At 40.8% G+C, this 14,011-nt stretch overlaps 1 protein-coding gene across 6 annotated transcripts in view; it reads left to right on the forward strand.

The window, feature by feature from the left end:
* The window catches only part of Robo1 (roundabout guidance receptor 1), a 997,953-nt gene that overhangs the window by 947,170 nt on the left and 36,772 nt on the right, over nucleotides 1-14,011 (forward strand). For 3 of the 6 annotated variants that reach the window (XM_016002158.3, XM_076549101.1, XM_016002162.3), the window contains 4 exons: nucleotides 533-575; nucleotides 6,823-6,977; nucleotides 9,354-9,704; nucleotides 11,648-11,755. In XM_016002158.3, the coding sequence (XP_015857644.1) occupies nucleotides 533-575; nucleotides 6,823-6,977; nucleotides 9,354-9,704; nucleotides 11,648-11,755 (657 nt within the window). The remainder of the gene's footprint in view (nucleotides 1-532; nucleotides 576-6,822; nucleotides 6,978-9,353; nucleotides 9,705-11,647; nucleotides 11,756-14,011) is intronic. The other 3 variants (XM_076549102.1, XM_076549103.1, XM_076549105.1) reach the window with 1 other exon arrangement.

Genomic DNA, 14,011 nt, shown 5'->3' on the forward strand with positions numbered 1-14,011 from the left:
ACAAGCCACATATAAAATAGGTCACATTAATTGTCACAACTTGGAATAAGTCTTTGTGTGTGGAAAAAAAATGTTTATTTGAGCATGTGTCTTTTTTTTACTTCTGTGCCTTCTTCTGGGGAAACAATCTACCAAGTTTTCTTGCATTCTGAATTTAAGATTATATATACAAAAATCATAGAATTATGTTATGTGGTAAGAAATTCTAAAGAAGTCTATAGAGATGATAATGTACACATACGAATGAGTTGCGCTTAGTAATAGTGTACTGAAATTTTAATTTTGCTTTTTGCAATCATGTTTAGACATGGAAAAAATTAGGAATGATGTATAGTTAGTCTAAAAACCATTGTCAAAAAATAATCCTAGATGGAGCAAAAATCTGCTCCATCTTGCAGTGGTTTATCGAGTTTCTAGGTAGGAGAGGAGACAGAATGACACTTTGGAAAGATGTTCATGAATAGGATGACTCCTGCTATATAAACATGTCTATTAATTGTTCTCTCTCTCTCTTTTTATTGTAACATTCTAGTAACTTATCAAAGAGGAGGCGAAGCCGTCAGCAGTGGAGGGAGGTAATTATCTTACTTGTTTTTTTAGATCCGGAGGGGAATTCCAGCCCTTTCTTGTCTTCTCAGCCACACTGCTTCCTTTGTTCAAAGAGTAAGCTCCCATGTGAAATTTGTTCCCATACTTTGGAGAGATCTCTCCCTTCAGCTGTATGTACTCTTCTAACCAAGGAATTTACAGTTGTTGATATGAACGGTTGCATTTTAGACCTTGACCACGAGAGGGAGCGCTTCACCCGAGGAAAAACAGACTTGCTGATGTAGCAGATGATTACAGGAGTTAAAGTGATTAAGCTGTGGCACTTAGGAAGATTAAGAAATATAGCTAGTTAACAGACACTATCAAAGAAAGGCGTTCACTTGGAAACCTGCTGAATGCGGCAGTTATACGGGAGTTGTGGGTGCTGTTTGTTCTTGGTAGGAATCTAGCATAATTCACATCCACATTTGGAGGGAAATACATTGAAAGGACGGGATCTAGGTAGCTTGCTAACAAAGAGATTTTTCACCTCTAATTAAAATGAACCTCCATTCCATATTTATGGGTTTTTTTGGGGGGGGGTTATTATTATTCAGTGAATTGTAATATATTCACAGAGAAATCACAAACCGAGGTGGCAGGAAGCTTAAAGGGGCCGACATAGGTGCAAACCACAGGACACAGGCTTAAATATTTTCCATAATAACTGATTTATTTTCACCACCACCCCAAAATAATCCAGTAACATCAAGATGATGGGGGGCGGTGAGGAAGAAAACTAAAATAAAAAAAATAAATAAAAACCTTCCAACAAAAACTATTTGATAATTTCAATTTGTTTAACTTACTGAGTACCTTTCTGTGTCTAGTTGAATAATGTGGTTAGCTACTGGACAGTGAAAGATGAATAAAGTATTATTCCCAATTCTAAGGCACGTCTGATAGGAACGTTACTGAACGTGCTGTATAACAAAGAGTGATTTGGAAGAAGAAGTTGCCTGCCTCTAGCCAAGGCTTTGCAAATGTGGCAATCAGCACTAATCTTTTCATCCCTGGATACCATTAACTTCTTGTTTTCATACCTGAGAAACAAAAGCCAGCCTCCCAAACACTCCCAAAGCTAGGAAGTCTGCGTGAAAAAATAAATCCACTAGATTCGAGAATTAAACCACAGCCTGTTTTGGCATCCTGGGGAATTCCATGTCAGGCACGGCCCAGGCATTCCTGAATGAGCCTCTGGCACAGGGACATTTCCTCGTAGGTAACTCTGCAATGCCTGATGACTTTAGCCACCACCTTTTGTGTGTGTGCTTAAGACTGCAGACCTCAGGGATCTTGGCAGTGGCCTCTGTGCGTGGACGTGCATGCACACGCTCACACACACATGCATAAGAATAAAATGTAAGCCTCATTCCTCTGCTAAAACCTTTACAACCTAGGGAAAACAAAATTCTCGTGTGGGAAACAATGGCAGAAATGCATAAGAAGCACTAAATGGGTCTTCTGTTGTGAGTGAAGAATTGTGAGGTTCTTAAATTCTCTGTTTTCGAATTTGCCAGCAATGAAGACATAGCCGTTTAAACTTAAAAACAGATGCCGAACCATGAAGTAGATTTATTTCCAATCCTCAGTAGAAATTGTCATTGTCCCCAATGAGGAAAGGTGCAGGGATGTTGGTGAGGATATGGTTCAATGAAAGTTTCAGAGTTATAACGCAGGATGACTGTTTTTTATTATTATTGTTGTTGTTGTTTTGTTTTGTTTTCACACAATTTTAAACATGTTGGTTCATTAACTAGAATAAACTTGTTCTATTCAGCAGCCGCCATGGGTAAAAATCCCCACCCTGGATTTTAAAATATAATGAGAAAGCCAAGATACATATTAAAGAAGATGAGAGCTTTTCCAAATCGGCTATGTTATAGCAGTTGCTAATCATTTGGGGGAACATAAAACAGGATAAGAACAATCGTTCATTGGGACACAGCGTCATTCCTAGCCAAGGGATGGCCGTGCAGTGTGTGTTTGTCCCATGCTCTTGGGTGCACACATGTATGTGTGTGTTTGTATGTTTTGTGTTGATGGGACAGAGAATGCGCACTGTGTCAGACTTCTCCGCCAAGTTCTCTTTGTCCATCTCTTCAGCCCTGGTGTTCTTCATCCACTTCGGATGCTGGGTCCTCAGTGGACCTGGTGCATCACTCAGTTAATGGCAGCTCAGGCACAGTCTTCTAGTCAGATGATTTCCCCTCCCGTTGCCATGAAGGCCTTTGCCCAGCCATCTCTCCCCACGTTCATGGCCTCTCATGTTATGTGTCTGAAAGCGCTAGTTTACCCTCGTGGCCGCATCTGGAAGGAAAACACCAGACGGTCCCGCTGCATCTTGTTTCATTAAAACTGTGCCTGCAGATTCTCTGCCCGTTTAGGCAAGAATGATCTTTGGGATGTGCATTAATCACGTCCTGAAGAAACTGTTAGCAGGGCCCCTGGTTCCACATATAATCTATCGAACCCAAACTTAGCATAACAAGTAAAGCCCACAGACCCTTGTGGTGCCATGCCAGCTTGCCCGTATTACATTGTCTTCTGTGCACACTGGATCGTGATGTTGCACATGGTTTATTGGATTAGTCCAAAGATAGCTTTCTACCTACCATCACTTATCGGTTTACCCAATCTCACCTTTTGATCGTTTCCTGTGAAATACGTACCATGGAACGATCTTGGGTAAGCATGAGGTAAATCGCACCCCCCCCCCTTTTTTTTTTAAATCAAGCATCTCTATTTGTAGCTTTTAGACCACATCCAACCTGCTGCTGGGCCTGTGGAGATGGATCTATTGTTGAAAGCATGCCACTGGCCTTGCAGAAGAGCTAGCTTGTGTTCCCAGTCCTCACACCAGGTGGGGTACAACTGCTTGTAGCTCCAGGTTCAGGGGATCAGGCACCCTCTTCTGGGTTCTGAAGGCACTAGGTGCACATCTCACACACACATACATGTGATTTTAAAAGTTTTAAAAAAAATGCATTTTTCCTATGCTGTCTATAGCTGCTTCTGAGCTGCTGGCAGAATTGAGTGGTTACCACAAGACTATCGAGCACAAAAAACCTTCAGTGGTTACTGTTTAGACTTTGACAGAAAAGCCTATTAACACTTGGTGTGTATAACAACATGTGACGATAAAATGTGAAATCCTGCTCTGTAATAAATACACAGTTTATATTGATACATGAATGGATGTGACTGTATAGGTCATGTGCATGGAGGCCAAAGGTACCCCTCTATTATTTGGGACTGGATTTTTTTTCCACTTTATAAAAGAAGAGGCTCTGTAAAAATCTTAGAGTTCTTCACACTGTAGATTTAGTTATCCCTTAGAGAAAAAGAACGAGTGTTGTGGATCGAGCAGGAGACCTGCTCCCAACACGCAAAGGACAAGGAGTGTGTGGTAATCCAGAAGGAGTACCGCGGTATTCAATAGCTGCCCCTCCTCATTTGTTTCCCAGGCTTCAGACATTCCAATTGCCTCTTCCAAGAGAACCTACTTAAAGTCCAAACCACAGCATAAACTAGGAAAAACTAGGGAAACCTGAGGGAGGGTGTGTGAAGGTCAGCCTAGCCTGAGAAAGAATGCCAATACCACATTTCCTGTCGGGGAAGAACACACAGAAGCGGATAGAACCCACATCTTGCTTCTCTTAAAAACACTGGCAACTCTGAGACGTTTCTTAGGGCTTTGAAACTCATTCACCCAGTCTGTGGGGAAGAGACCCGGCCAATAGGATGGCAGCCTTCACTACTGGGATGCTGCATGATTTTTCCATAGCTCCTAGACTCCGTGGTATTTATGTTGTGGTTTATCAATTCAAATAAGTGTTCTTGGAGTGAAAGAGAGGAATATCTGAAGTAATGGAAAAGGAAAGCAATTGACATGTAATTTTTTGAGCACATTTGGGTTTTTGTTTGTTTCATTGGTTGGTTTTTTTTTTGGGGGGGGGGTTGTTTGTTTTGTTGTGACTCAAATGAATCCTCTTAATATATGGATAGATGCAGTCATATAAAGTTATTTTTAACATGCTGCAGCCAGTCGACACTTATGCTTTGCTCCTGTTGGGTAACTAAAGTTACACATGAGATCGATAAGCTAAAATGTATCAGTATAGCCCTTGGAATTGTTAGTTGCAAAAGACACCCACACCCTTATGAGAGCAGCTGTGGGTGTTGCTTGCCTCTTCCACCGAGACCTCTGGAATACACACCTGGCACTTTACGCCTCATCGTGGGACAATAGTCGTGTTTTACCTGCTCCCTGAGAGTAATTTTCATTCCAAACTCAAGTCTAAACAGAAGCCCGAGGTGCGATTTGTTGATCTTGCTTCCTGCTGGAAATCACCCATCTATATGAGAAGTTCACTAAGCCTCTGATGATATCAAAGCACTCCCTGTAAGAGTGTTTTTTCAGAGGGGATCACAGTAGCATGAAAACACTGTCTGTTCCTTTTGAAACATGCAAGGCAGCCTGGGAATTTTCCACCTGACCTACACTTCATCTATACCACAGTATCTCTGCAGTGCCGACCACAGACATTCTATTCTTAACAGCTCCAACAGTGGTAGCACTCTAGGCTTAAGTTCACAGGAAATAAACTAAGAAAGGTAAAGATTACTCAATGCAGATTTTCTATCACTAAAGTCTATTGCAGTCCCCAAATATCCATACCCCAACTTACGTTTCAGTGTTTAGAATTTCAACAGTCCAGCAACATTGCTCTTCACAGTATGTTTCTACCAACAGTTTTAATCATTAAACAGCCCGATTTTAACAGCTTTATTGAGACTATAAAACATTTTTCTCATTCTTCCTGTGACCAAGTGTTTGGGAACATGAGAGGATTCCCACATGTTTCTGTGTGTGTGTTTATAACATGCCACACCAGGGTGTGGACACTGGGGCCATTGTTCGTGTTTGAAGCTCAGCTCTGTCATTCACTCACTGTGCACACAAGTATCCAAACCTCTCTCACATGCCCCGGTTTTCTCATCTGCAAAGTCTGGATAATAGCAGTCTGAACCCGTAAAATGACGATGTTTAAATGGGTGACTCCATTTAAAGAACTCAGAACAAGGCTTGACACGTTATAAGCAGGGAGTCAATTCTCCTTCTAACTGAGTAAGTATATGCTCCCATATGGACACAGCTACGAGAATTATCAATCCACATGCTTCATCCGAAATGAACTAGCCCTCACGTGACCATCATTTGCACAACAAGGTACACACTGTTAGCAACACATGTGACCAAGTAAAAACAAGCCGTAGAGAGGGATAGATGAAGTTTGTGCTTCCCAGCTCAATGACAAGTGTGGTGATTGTACTTCAGCGAGGACAATGAAAACCCTGGTGTCGTCTGTAGCTCCGGCATGTCCCATTGTGGATGGCACAGCAGATCTCTTTATCTCTTCTGCTGAGCTGAAGTGGGGTCAGTGTTGACAAAGTACGCAGCCTGCGGTTTGATTCCTTGGCACGAGTGTTCTGGGTCACCCATTCATTGCTGCCCAGGCACTCGGCCTCCCCAGAGGGGAAGCCGATTAGCATTAGTTGTGTGGAGGGGGCACTGATATGTCAACATCTTTGTCTTATCAGATCTTATTCATTAGCTTTCCATTATGCAGGAACTTCATTGGGGGACAATGTGACATTGCCCCTGTGAGTTGACAAGCTTACAGAACAGCATGCTGATACATGATGCGCCGCTGCACCACTGATGTGGCATTGTACAAGATGCCCTAGAGCCCCACACTCTTTCTGAAGGAAGTAGGACTTGGAAGAAAAATATGCAAGGGTGCTTTATAAGAAAGATCAATTTGTTCAGTTTATTTACTGTTCCGTTTTCTAATGAAGCCATTTCAACGGGTCAAAAAATGAAGTCAAGCAATTGACCCTACCTACAAGACTCAAGACTGGGCACTGATCATTTCAGAGTCTGTATTTGATTTTTTAATCACCGTGACATAAAGGGAGATGAAAGTTGCCGACAGTAAGATTTTTTAACTCTGAAACACTGCTTTCCAGATTTATGGCTGTGTCCACATAGATACCTCATAGAACATGGCATTGCGATTGCCTGTCTGTCAAATAGAATTCACCATGGCATCATTTGGTCTAGCTCACTATATTATGGCAAGATTAATGAAGTAAAATGTTTGCTGGAATCCTGAATAAGAATCATTTTCTAGTCCTAAACACCGGCTTTTCTGCGTTGTTTTCCTATAGGCCGGGACTTCTCAACATCAGTGAGCCTGCCACGCAGCCTTGGCTGGCAGACACGTGGCCCAACACTGGGAACCATCACAATGACTGCTCCATCAACTGCTGTACAGCGAGCAATGGGAACAGCGACAGTAACCTGACAACCTACAGTCGCCCAGGTTAGGGACGCAGATAGAGCTGAAAGTGTATCCGCCTTACAAGGAATTAGCCAGGAACAACCAACCATGTGTCCTTCCTCAATGAGAAGGAAACTAGTCAACGATCTTAGGAAGTCATGAATGTGTAGAAGTTCAGCTTGGTCAAATATTTTTCTCCATTCCCTAAACATCCCTACTTCTCTGTCCATCATTTCCAGAGGACAGAATATACAAGTTCTAGAATAGATGAAAATGAAATTATGAAAAAGTCAGAGTGTTTTTAATTCTGATTTTTATTATGACAATGGAAAGGCCAATGAATCTGTAAAGAAAACCAGATTTTTACAGGTAACAACAGTGATGATGACCAACAGTAATCAATCCTAACAGAACTTTCCAAAGAGCTAAATTTTGAAATCAGATTTTATAATAGAAAAACAAATCCGAAGGCTACCAGGGTACTCATTGGTGTACACGCATATAAACACACAGCAGCAGTGCCCACCTACATTTACTGTGTATTGTATAAGCTTCCCCTAAAACATCAGAGAAGAACAGACGTGGAATTTGCAAGGTAAAGGAGGAAAGTTAAAATTGCTTCTTACAAATCAAAACAAGGAAGTCCCGATAGTCACAAAATTTGAAGCTAAAATAATTGCAAAGGACAAAAAGATATGACTGTGGAAGTAGAAGCTGCATGGGCTTAAAAAAAGGGAGGGACAGAAAGCAGGCTGTAGATGAATATGCTATAAATTATGAGAAAAATCAATGATCTCTGTGTCCTCGCCTAAAGTAATCCTAGGTCTCATTCACTGCATGTAGATGTTCCATATCCATGCAACAAATCCATGGCCTCTAGAGCTTAATGCTCAAGTGGCCTAGGCTGATAGCCCCACAACCCTACATAAAAGACAGTGTCCACACCAACAGAAAGGAGTCAGTGCTGTCGATCCCATGATATACAGAGCTACGCTGCCCAATAGGAGAGCCACAGATGGCTTTTACAATTCAAATTGATGGCATGTTTCCTCATGCGTGCTAGCCACATTTGAAGTGCTTGGTAGTCAAATGTAACCAGTGGTTGTTATATTGCCAATGTAGGGTAAGTGGGGAGGCAAGGTTAGAAATCACCTATTTCATAAAACTCATATAGAAAGATTGCCAAAACATGATGAGGTTCCCAAAACCATATTGCTTTTGTTGTATTTCTTACTCACTACTAAACAGAACCTAATGCCTACATACTAAAGGTGGAATTACTACAGGCCAGATGAACTGAACATCCGTGCTTCGTGGTGTATAACAGATAGGCAGAGTGGTTGAATTCAGTAGGATAGGGAAATTGCAAGTTCTTAAGATTATGTTCCTGATTGCCTCGTAAGTAGCCAGCATGTTAATTTCTCACTTTTAAAGATGTCCCATTGAAAGCTAATTCTCCAAGAAACCTGTTAATGTTGGTGCCACTTTTGAGCAACATGAATAAAACAATGTTATTCCTCCATGGTAACTTTTCAATTTAAAATGTTTTAACCCAAAATATAACTCTACCTCTTCCTGTTGTTTTAATAGTTTGAAATGCAGGCTTTAAACACATCTGTGTCTATGTTATTGAGTTTCTAATTATCGCAATGAAGGTAGAATTAGCATGGAAATGAGATGTTAGAAATAGTAGATATTATTTCTGTCTTTATTTGATTAAAAGACCCTGGTGACCATGATTCATTTTGTCATCATTATTGTCATTTTAGACTTCATGGGGTGTCATTATGAAACCATGAACAATGGTTATGTACCATCCTTCCCGGATAATGATTATCCTGTTTGTCTAAATCACGAACTAATAAAGTCCTCCTGAGCACTATTTACTATTACTTTTCCCTATCCCTCTTAGCTCTGAATAGAAGCATTTTATAAAACATTGCAATATCAGGTCTTTGATAGTGCAGTTAGAAGCTGTATTTACCCCTGGTCTGAGTCCTTCACTTATTTGCTTAGTTCTGTTGTTTTGATAACTAACTAGTAGCTTCAAATAGGTCAGTAACCCGAGATGAGGAATTGTGAAGTTGACCCATGCAGATGTGCATATATATTGTTGTAGTGGAATTCCTATGATGGAGCTGTTTAAGGAAAGCTATGTTAACGTGAGTCAGACATGATGCTAACAGAGGTTCCAAATGATTTGGTTCCTACCCAAAAGCTTACGGATATTCTCAGTTCCTCAAAATTTTGGTTTCCTTGGAACGCCCATGTGAATAGTTCACTCCTTCTGTTCATCTTAGGTACACTTGTACTTTGTAGACCAATTTCATTATAACTCAGGAAGCTTCTTAGAGAAGGCAATTTAAGACGAATAACCCTGCAGAATGACTTTTTCCTTTTCCTCTTCATTGCACGTAGCTGATTGTATAGCAAATTATAACAGCCAACTGGATAACAAACAAACAAATCTGATGCTCCCTGAGTCAACTGTTTATGGTGATGTGGACCTTAGTAACAAAATCAATGAGATGAAAACCTTCAATAGCCCAAATCTGAAGGACGGGCGTTTTGTCAATCCATCAGGGCAGCCCACCCCTTATGCTACCACGCAGCTCATCCAGGCCAACCTCAGCAACAATATGAACAATGGCGGCGGTGGCGGCGGAGGCGGGGACTCCAGCGAGAAACACTGGAAGCCGCCTGGCCAGCAGAAACAGGAAGTGGCACCCATTCAGTATAACATCATGGAGCAAAACAAGCTGAACAAAGGTAAAAGGCCTTGCATGGGTCCCCACCCCTCTCTGCGGTGACCCCCTTAACCCCAGCGCTAGTGAGAACGGCTCTGTGACGACCCGGCCAAATTTTCCCTTTGATGACTGAAGGGATCCTTGTCTCGTTGGCTTCAAAAAATTTCCAGTGCCAAAGAGTTAATTAGCACAACAATAACCTTGGAAAATTGATTTTATAATAATATATAAGTATTTTCAAATGGTTTGGAGATTAATTTAAATTTAATAGTAGGTGAGGGATTGCTTAGGACATGCAATCTTTTATTCATAAGGCAGATGTACAGTCATCACAATACCTCACATTCTCAACAAATAGACTATTCCATCCTTTCCACTTGAGGATGGAAGATAATTGCTTCTACATGGTCATAGAAACGAATGGCATTTTTCTATCAAACTGAAGAAAAATAATTAAATTAAACTTGAACTGGAGAAGTGGTTCAATTTCTTGTAGCACTTCATGTGGCCCTCTGACTGCTATAATGTATAATTCTAGGACCTAAATTTCTGTGGTTGACCTGATTGAAGTCTGTCAGTATAGAACCTAAAATAAATTGAGTTTAATATTAACTTAAAGCACCAGAATGGTATTGTATGGCCTGAGGGGAATGGCTCAGTATTGTAATGTGTGGGTTGGAAAGAGATAGGTAGTTGATTTCTTTGTACTTCTTCAGGCTACTGCCATAACAACATGATTTGCAAAGTTGTACCTCTAGGAAAAACAAGATTGCTCTAATTTGAATAGATGGGACAATGTTGTGCAAGTACACAGGTAAAAGATGCATTTTGCACTAAGTAATTATAGACAGGGATTTATTTTCTTGAGGCTTACAACTCGAGATTATCAAAGGGTAATTTAAGCATTTCATTTCATTAAATCCATGCTATATATTTTAATTTCATAATAAAGTCATTTAACCTTTTCCCAAGTTTAAGGAAGCACTTGATTGATATAATAACCCAATTTAATGAAATTCATTAAGACTCCTGCATAAGTTCATGACAAATACTGACGAGGATAGGACAGTTTCTATAGTCGTGGAGTTCACTGTGGTGGATCAAACTCTTGTGACATTTGTCTGCCACATTATGTGCTTTTACTCTGAGCCTTGGAAAGGTCGGAAGTCCTGTGTACAAATAGTTTAGGACGTCTGCTCATTTATACTGTTTGAGATCAAATTGAGTACATGGAAATATAATAAATGCTCAGGAATGCAAATAGACGAACAAATTAGTGTTGCCTGTGTGCCTGTCAGTGAAAGGCTTATCATTTGCACTGTCACCTCTGCCCAAGCAAGCAGAAGCCTCCCTGGGCTGGATTGAGATGCTGTGTTTTCTTATTGGGGATATATTTTTACTAGATACAATGTTGCTGACATAGAGTTGTGTATGTAGCTAATCTGCTAAATATATTATGACCGTTTGAAGCTAGGCTAAAAAGCTCCACCTTGGTGTGTGCTTAAGCCAAGAGGCAACCTCAGAGAATGGGCAAAAGTTTAGGTCTGGGTGCACTTGGCATCTGTCTTGGTTTACAATACCTCTACTTCTCTGCCCATGGGCAGTGGGGGTTGGGGGGCATTGAGAAGTGGAGATGGGGGGTGGGAAGTGGGAGGGAGGGAGGGATAGATAGTACACGAGTATACTATTCTGGACATCCAACTGAATCCAAGTCCTTAAGCATATGAAACACACAAAGCTTGTGCCCACATTCCTTGTTATCATATTGAAAAACACATACATGTATGTGTCCCCTTCAGCTAGACGCTTTCCCCCTATCCTGATAATCTGAAGAGAAAAACAAAATGAAACCAGACGAGGAAATGATCCAGCTGGCTTCTTTAGTTGCTCAGAAATAGAAACCAAACAAACGTGAAATAACAGAGAGGAAATAAACAATTTTTTTTTTCTATCTGAAATGTCTAGATTATCGGGCAAATGACACAATCCCCCCAACCATTCCGTACAACCAATCCTATGACCAGAACACAGGAGGCTCTTACAACAGCTCGGATCGGGGCAGTAGCACGTCTGGTAAGTAAAAACAGAATAAGAGCCAAGGTCAGCCTTTCGCTTAAAAAGAAATGTTGAACAGAGCATTAATGAGCTATCTGTCGGTACTGAAGTGACGCGTCTCATCACATTGTATCCTAGGAGTCCCAGACACAGGTCTGGTCTGCCATTGAAAGCTCTATCTGCCCAATAAACTGCTTCCTATCCTCCTTGGCACCAGATACCACGCATCGTGTTTCCCTCTTTGTTACTGAGGCTTGGCAAAGTCAAAAGTATAAAATAATTTTTCAAGGCAGTTAAACGTCTTTTTCTTCCCTCGGCCAAAATAGAGTCCCAAACAGTACAGATGTGATTAATTTGCTAACTAGGTTACCACTTGGTACACTTAGGAGGAGAAAGCCTGAGAAACAATAATCCGGGCTTGAGGGACGGCAGGAACCTATCTTAGTTCACAGTCTCTCTGAGATCTCCCAGTTCTTGCTGGAAAGCTCAAGAAGTTTCCTCCCAGTCTCTAGCCTGCCCTGCCTCAGAAGCCACAGTGAGGCTTCCCTGTGGGTCCCTGTACAGCTGCAGCTGTCTGCCAGCTGTTTTCCTGATAGGGCTGCAGATGGGAGTTTGCTGGCAGTTAAGTCCTGTTTTGGTAATTAAAGGCGGTTCATTACTAGAACTAACATGTGGCAAGTCACACCACAATGAGAACAGAGCGATTGATCTTAAGTGGAGCATGCTTCTCCAGGACAGGGAAGAATGGAGCCTCCTGGCAACTGCAGAAGTTGTTGCTAGGGTCTTTGTGCCGAGCGGATCTGCCCTCTTCTGTAATGATGCTCACATTTGCAGTTTCCTATCTTCCTTTAACGGAGGCACGGCGACGCTGTGGCACTTGCTATAAAAAAAAAAAGAAAGAAAAGAAAAGAAAATGGTTCTTACATGAATTTAAGGGCCTTAGAAATGATCCTTTACTATTTTAGATTTTTCTCCGATTGTACTGAATATTCCTTTTTTCAAAGTATTGCATGATTTTTCCTTCTCTTCTTCAAAGTAACTAAGCCCCACATTGTGAATAAAAATTCAAGTATCAGTTTTTTGGGGGAAATCATATATAATATTTAAGTATTTGATTGCTATATGCCACTTCATCTTTGAATTCTTAGCTATTTGTAGAGAAAAAATGTATATGAATAGGGAAAAGACCATAATTCTAGGTTATTGATTTCCAGTTGGCTTCTATCACTTTAGATACCTGATCTTGATACTTCTGTTATCATTGATTGTTCTAGCAGGGCGTGATGAAAGGGGACTAGAGATGTGAAATCTGTTGATAGGTGGAGGGGAGCAACGCACCGGAATGAAATTCAGGGGAGAGACGCATAGTTCGGCATCTTGGGGCAGATGCTGTTCTTAGGGAAGACAGGTATGAGGAAATTAAGAGGGAGGCACAGGTTCATGCTAACTTCATAGCACGTGCCCTGTAGTCCTCTCAATCCAAGCAACTGAAGGTGTAGGAGAACACAGAGACACACAGGCCTGTGGCTGACAGTCGCCATTTATTATTCACAGCTGCCTTGCCCTGATTTCAGCCCACACGTGATGCAAAAACAGCCCAGCCCAAGAACAGCTAGCATGACAAACAGTTCCTGGGCCTGAAAAGTCCCAAGGGACTTAAAATCATTTTAAAGGTTCGTTGAATAAGCTAAGGCCTGCTTCATCTCCCCTGGGACTTGTTTCAGAGTTGTAACGAAAAATTAAAGTAATTCTGTAAGATTGGGGGCTCATCTGAGGAAAAAAATAATTACAGACTCTGTGTTCATATTATACACATGGATGTGAAATACATTAAGTGGGAGAGTTTCGTCACATAGTATCTTCTGACTTAAAACTCTCCAAAAATTAATTTAGATAGAGCTATCAATGTTTAAAGATTAAGTCCATTCCAAAATCAAAACACCACAGTAACTGAATAGTTGAGCTACTTCAATCTGCTGGAACTATTCAGTAACGTCATCTTTTAATTATTATTATAAGCCATAATTTTATAGAAACAGTGGTTAAAAATACTTTCTTAAAATGCACTTTTCTCCTTCTTTTGTCATTAAATATATTAGTTCTTCTGGCAACTGATTTTACCTCTACCTCCCTTCCCCAAGAAAATGAGCAATTTCATTGTGCCCGAAACATTCCAGTGGACAAGTACAAATTATATGTATTCAGTGATTTAATGCAACAGTAGAACACTAATAGATCGTATCTGTATTTTATTGTATTTTAGGATTCAGCAAT

Source organism: Peromyscus maniculatus, chromosome 12, assembly GCF_049852395.1.
Source record: "Peromyscus maniculatus bairdii isolate BWxNUB_F1_BW_parent chromosome 12, HU_Pman_BW_mat_3.1, whole genome shotgun sequence".
NCBI classification, from domain to species: Eukaryota; Metazoa; Chordata; class Mammalia; order Rodentia; family Cricetidae; genus Peromyscus; species Peromyscus maniculatus.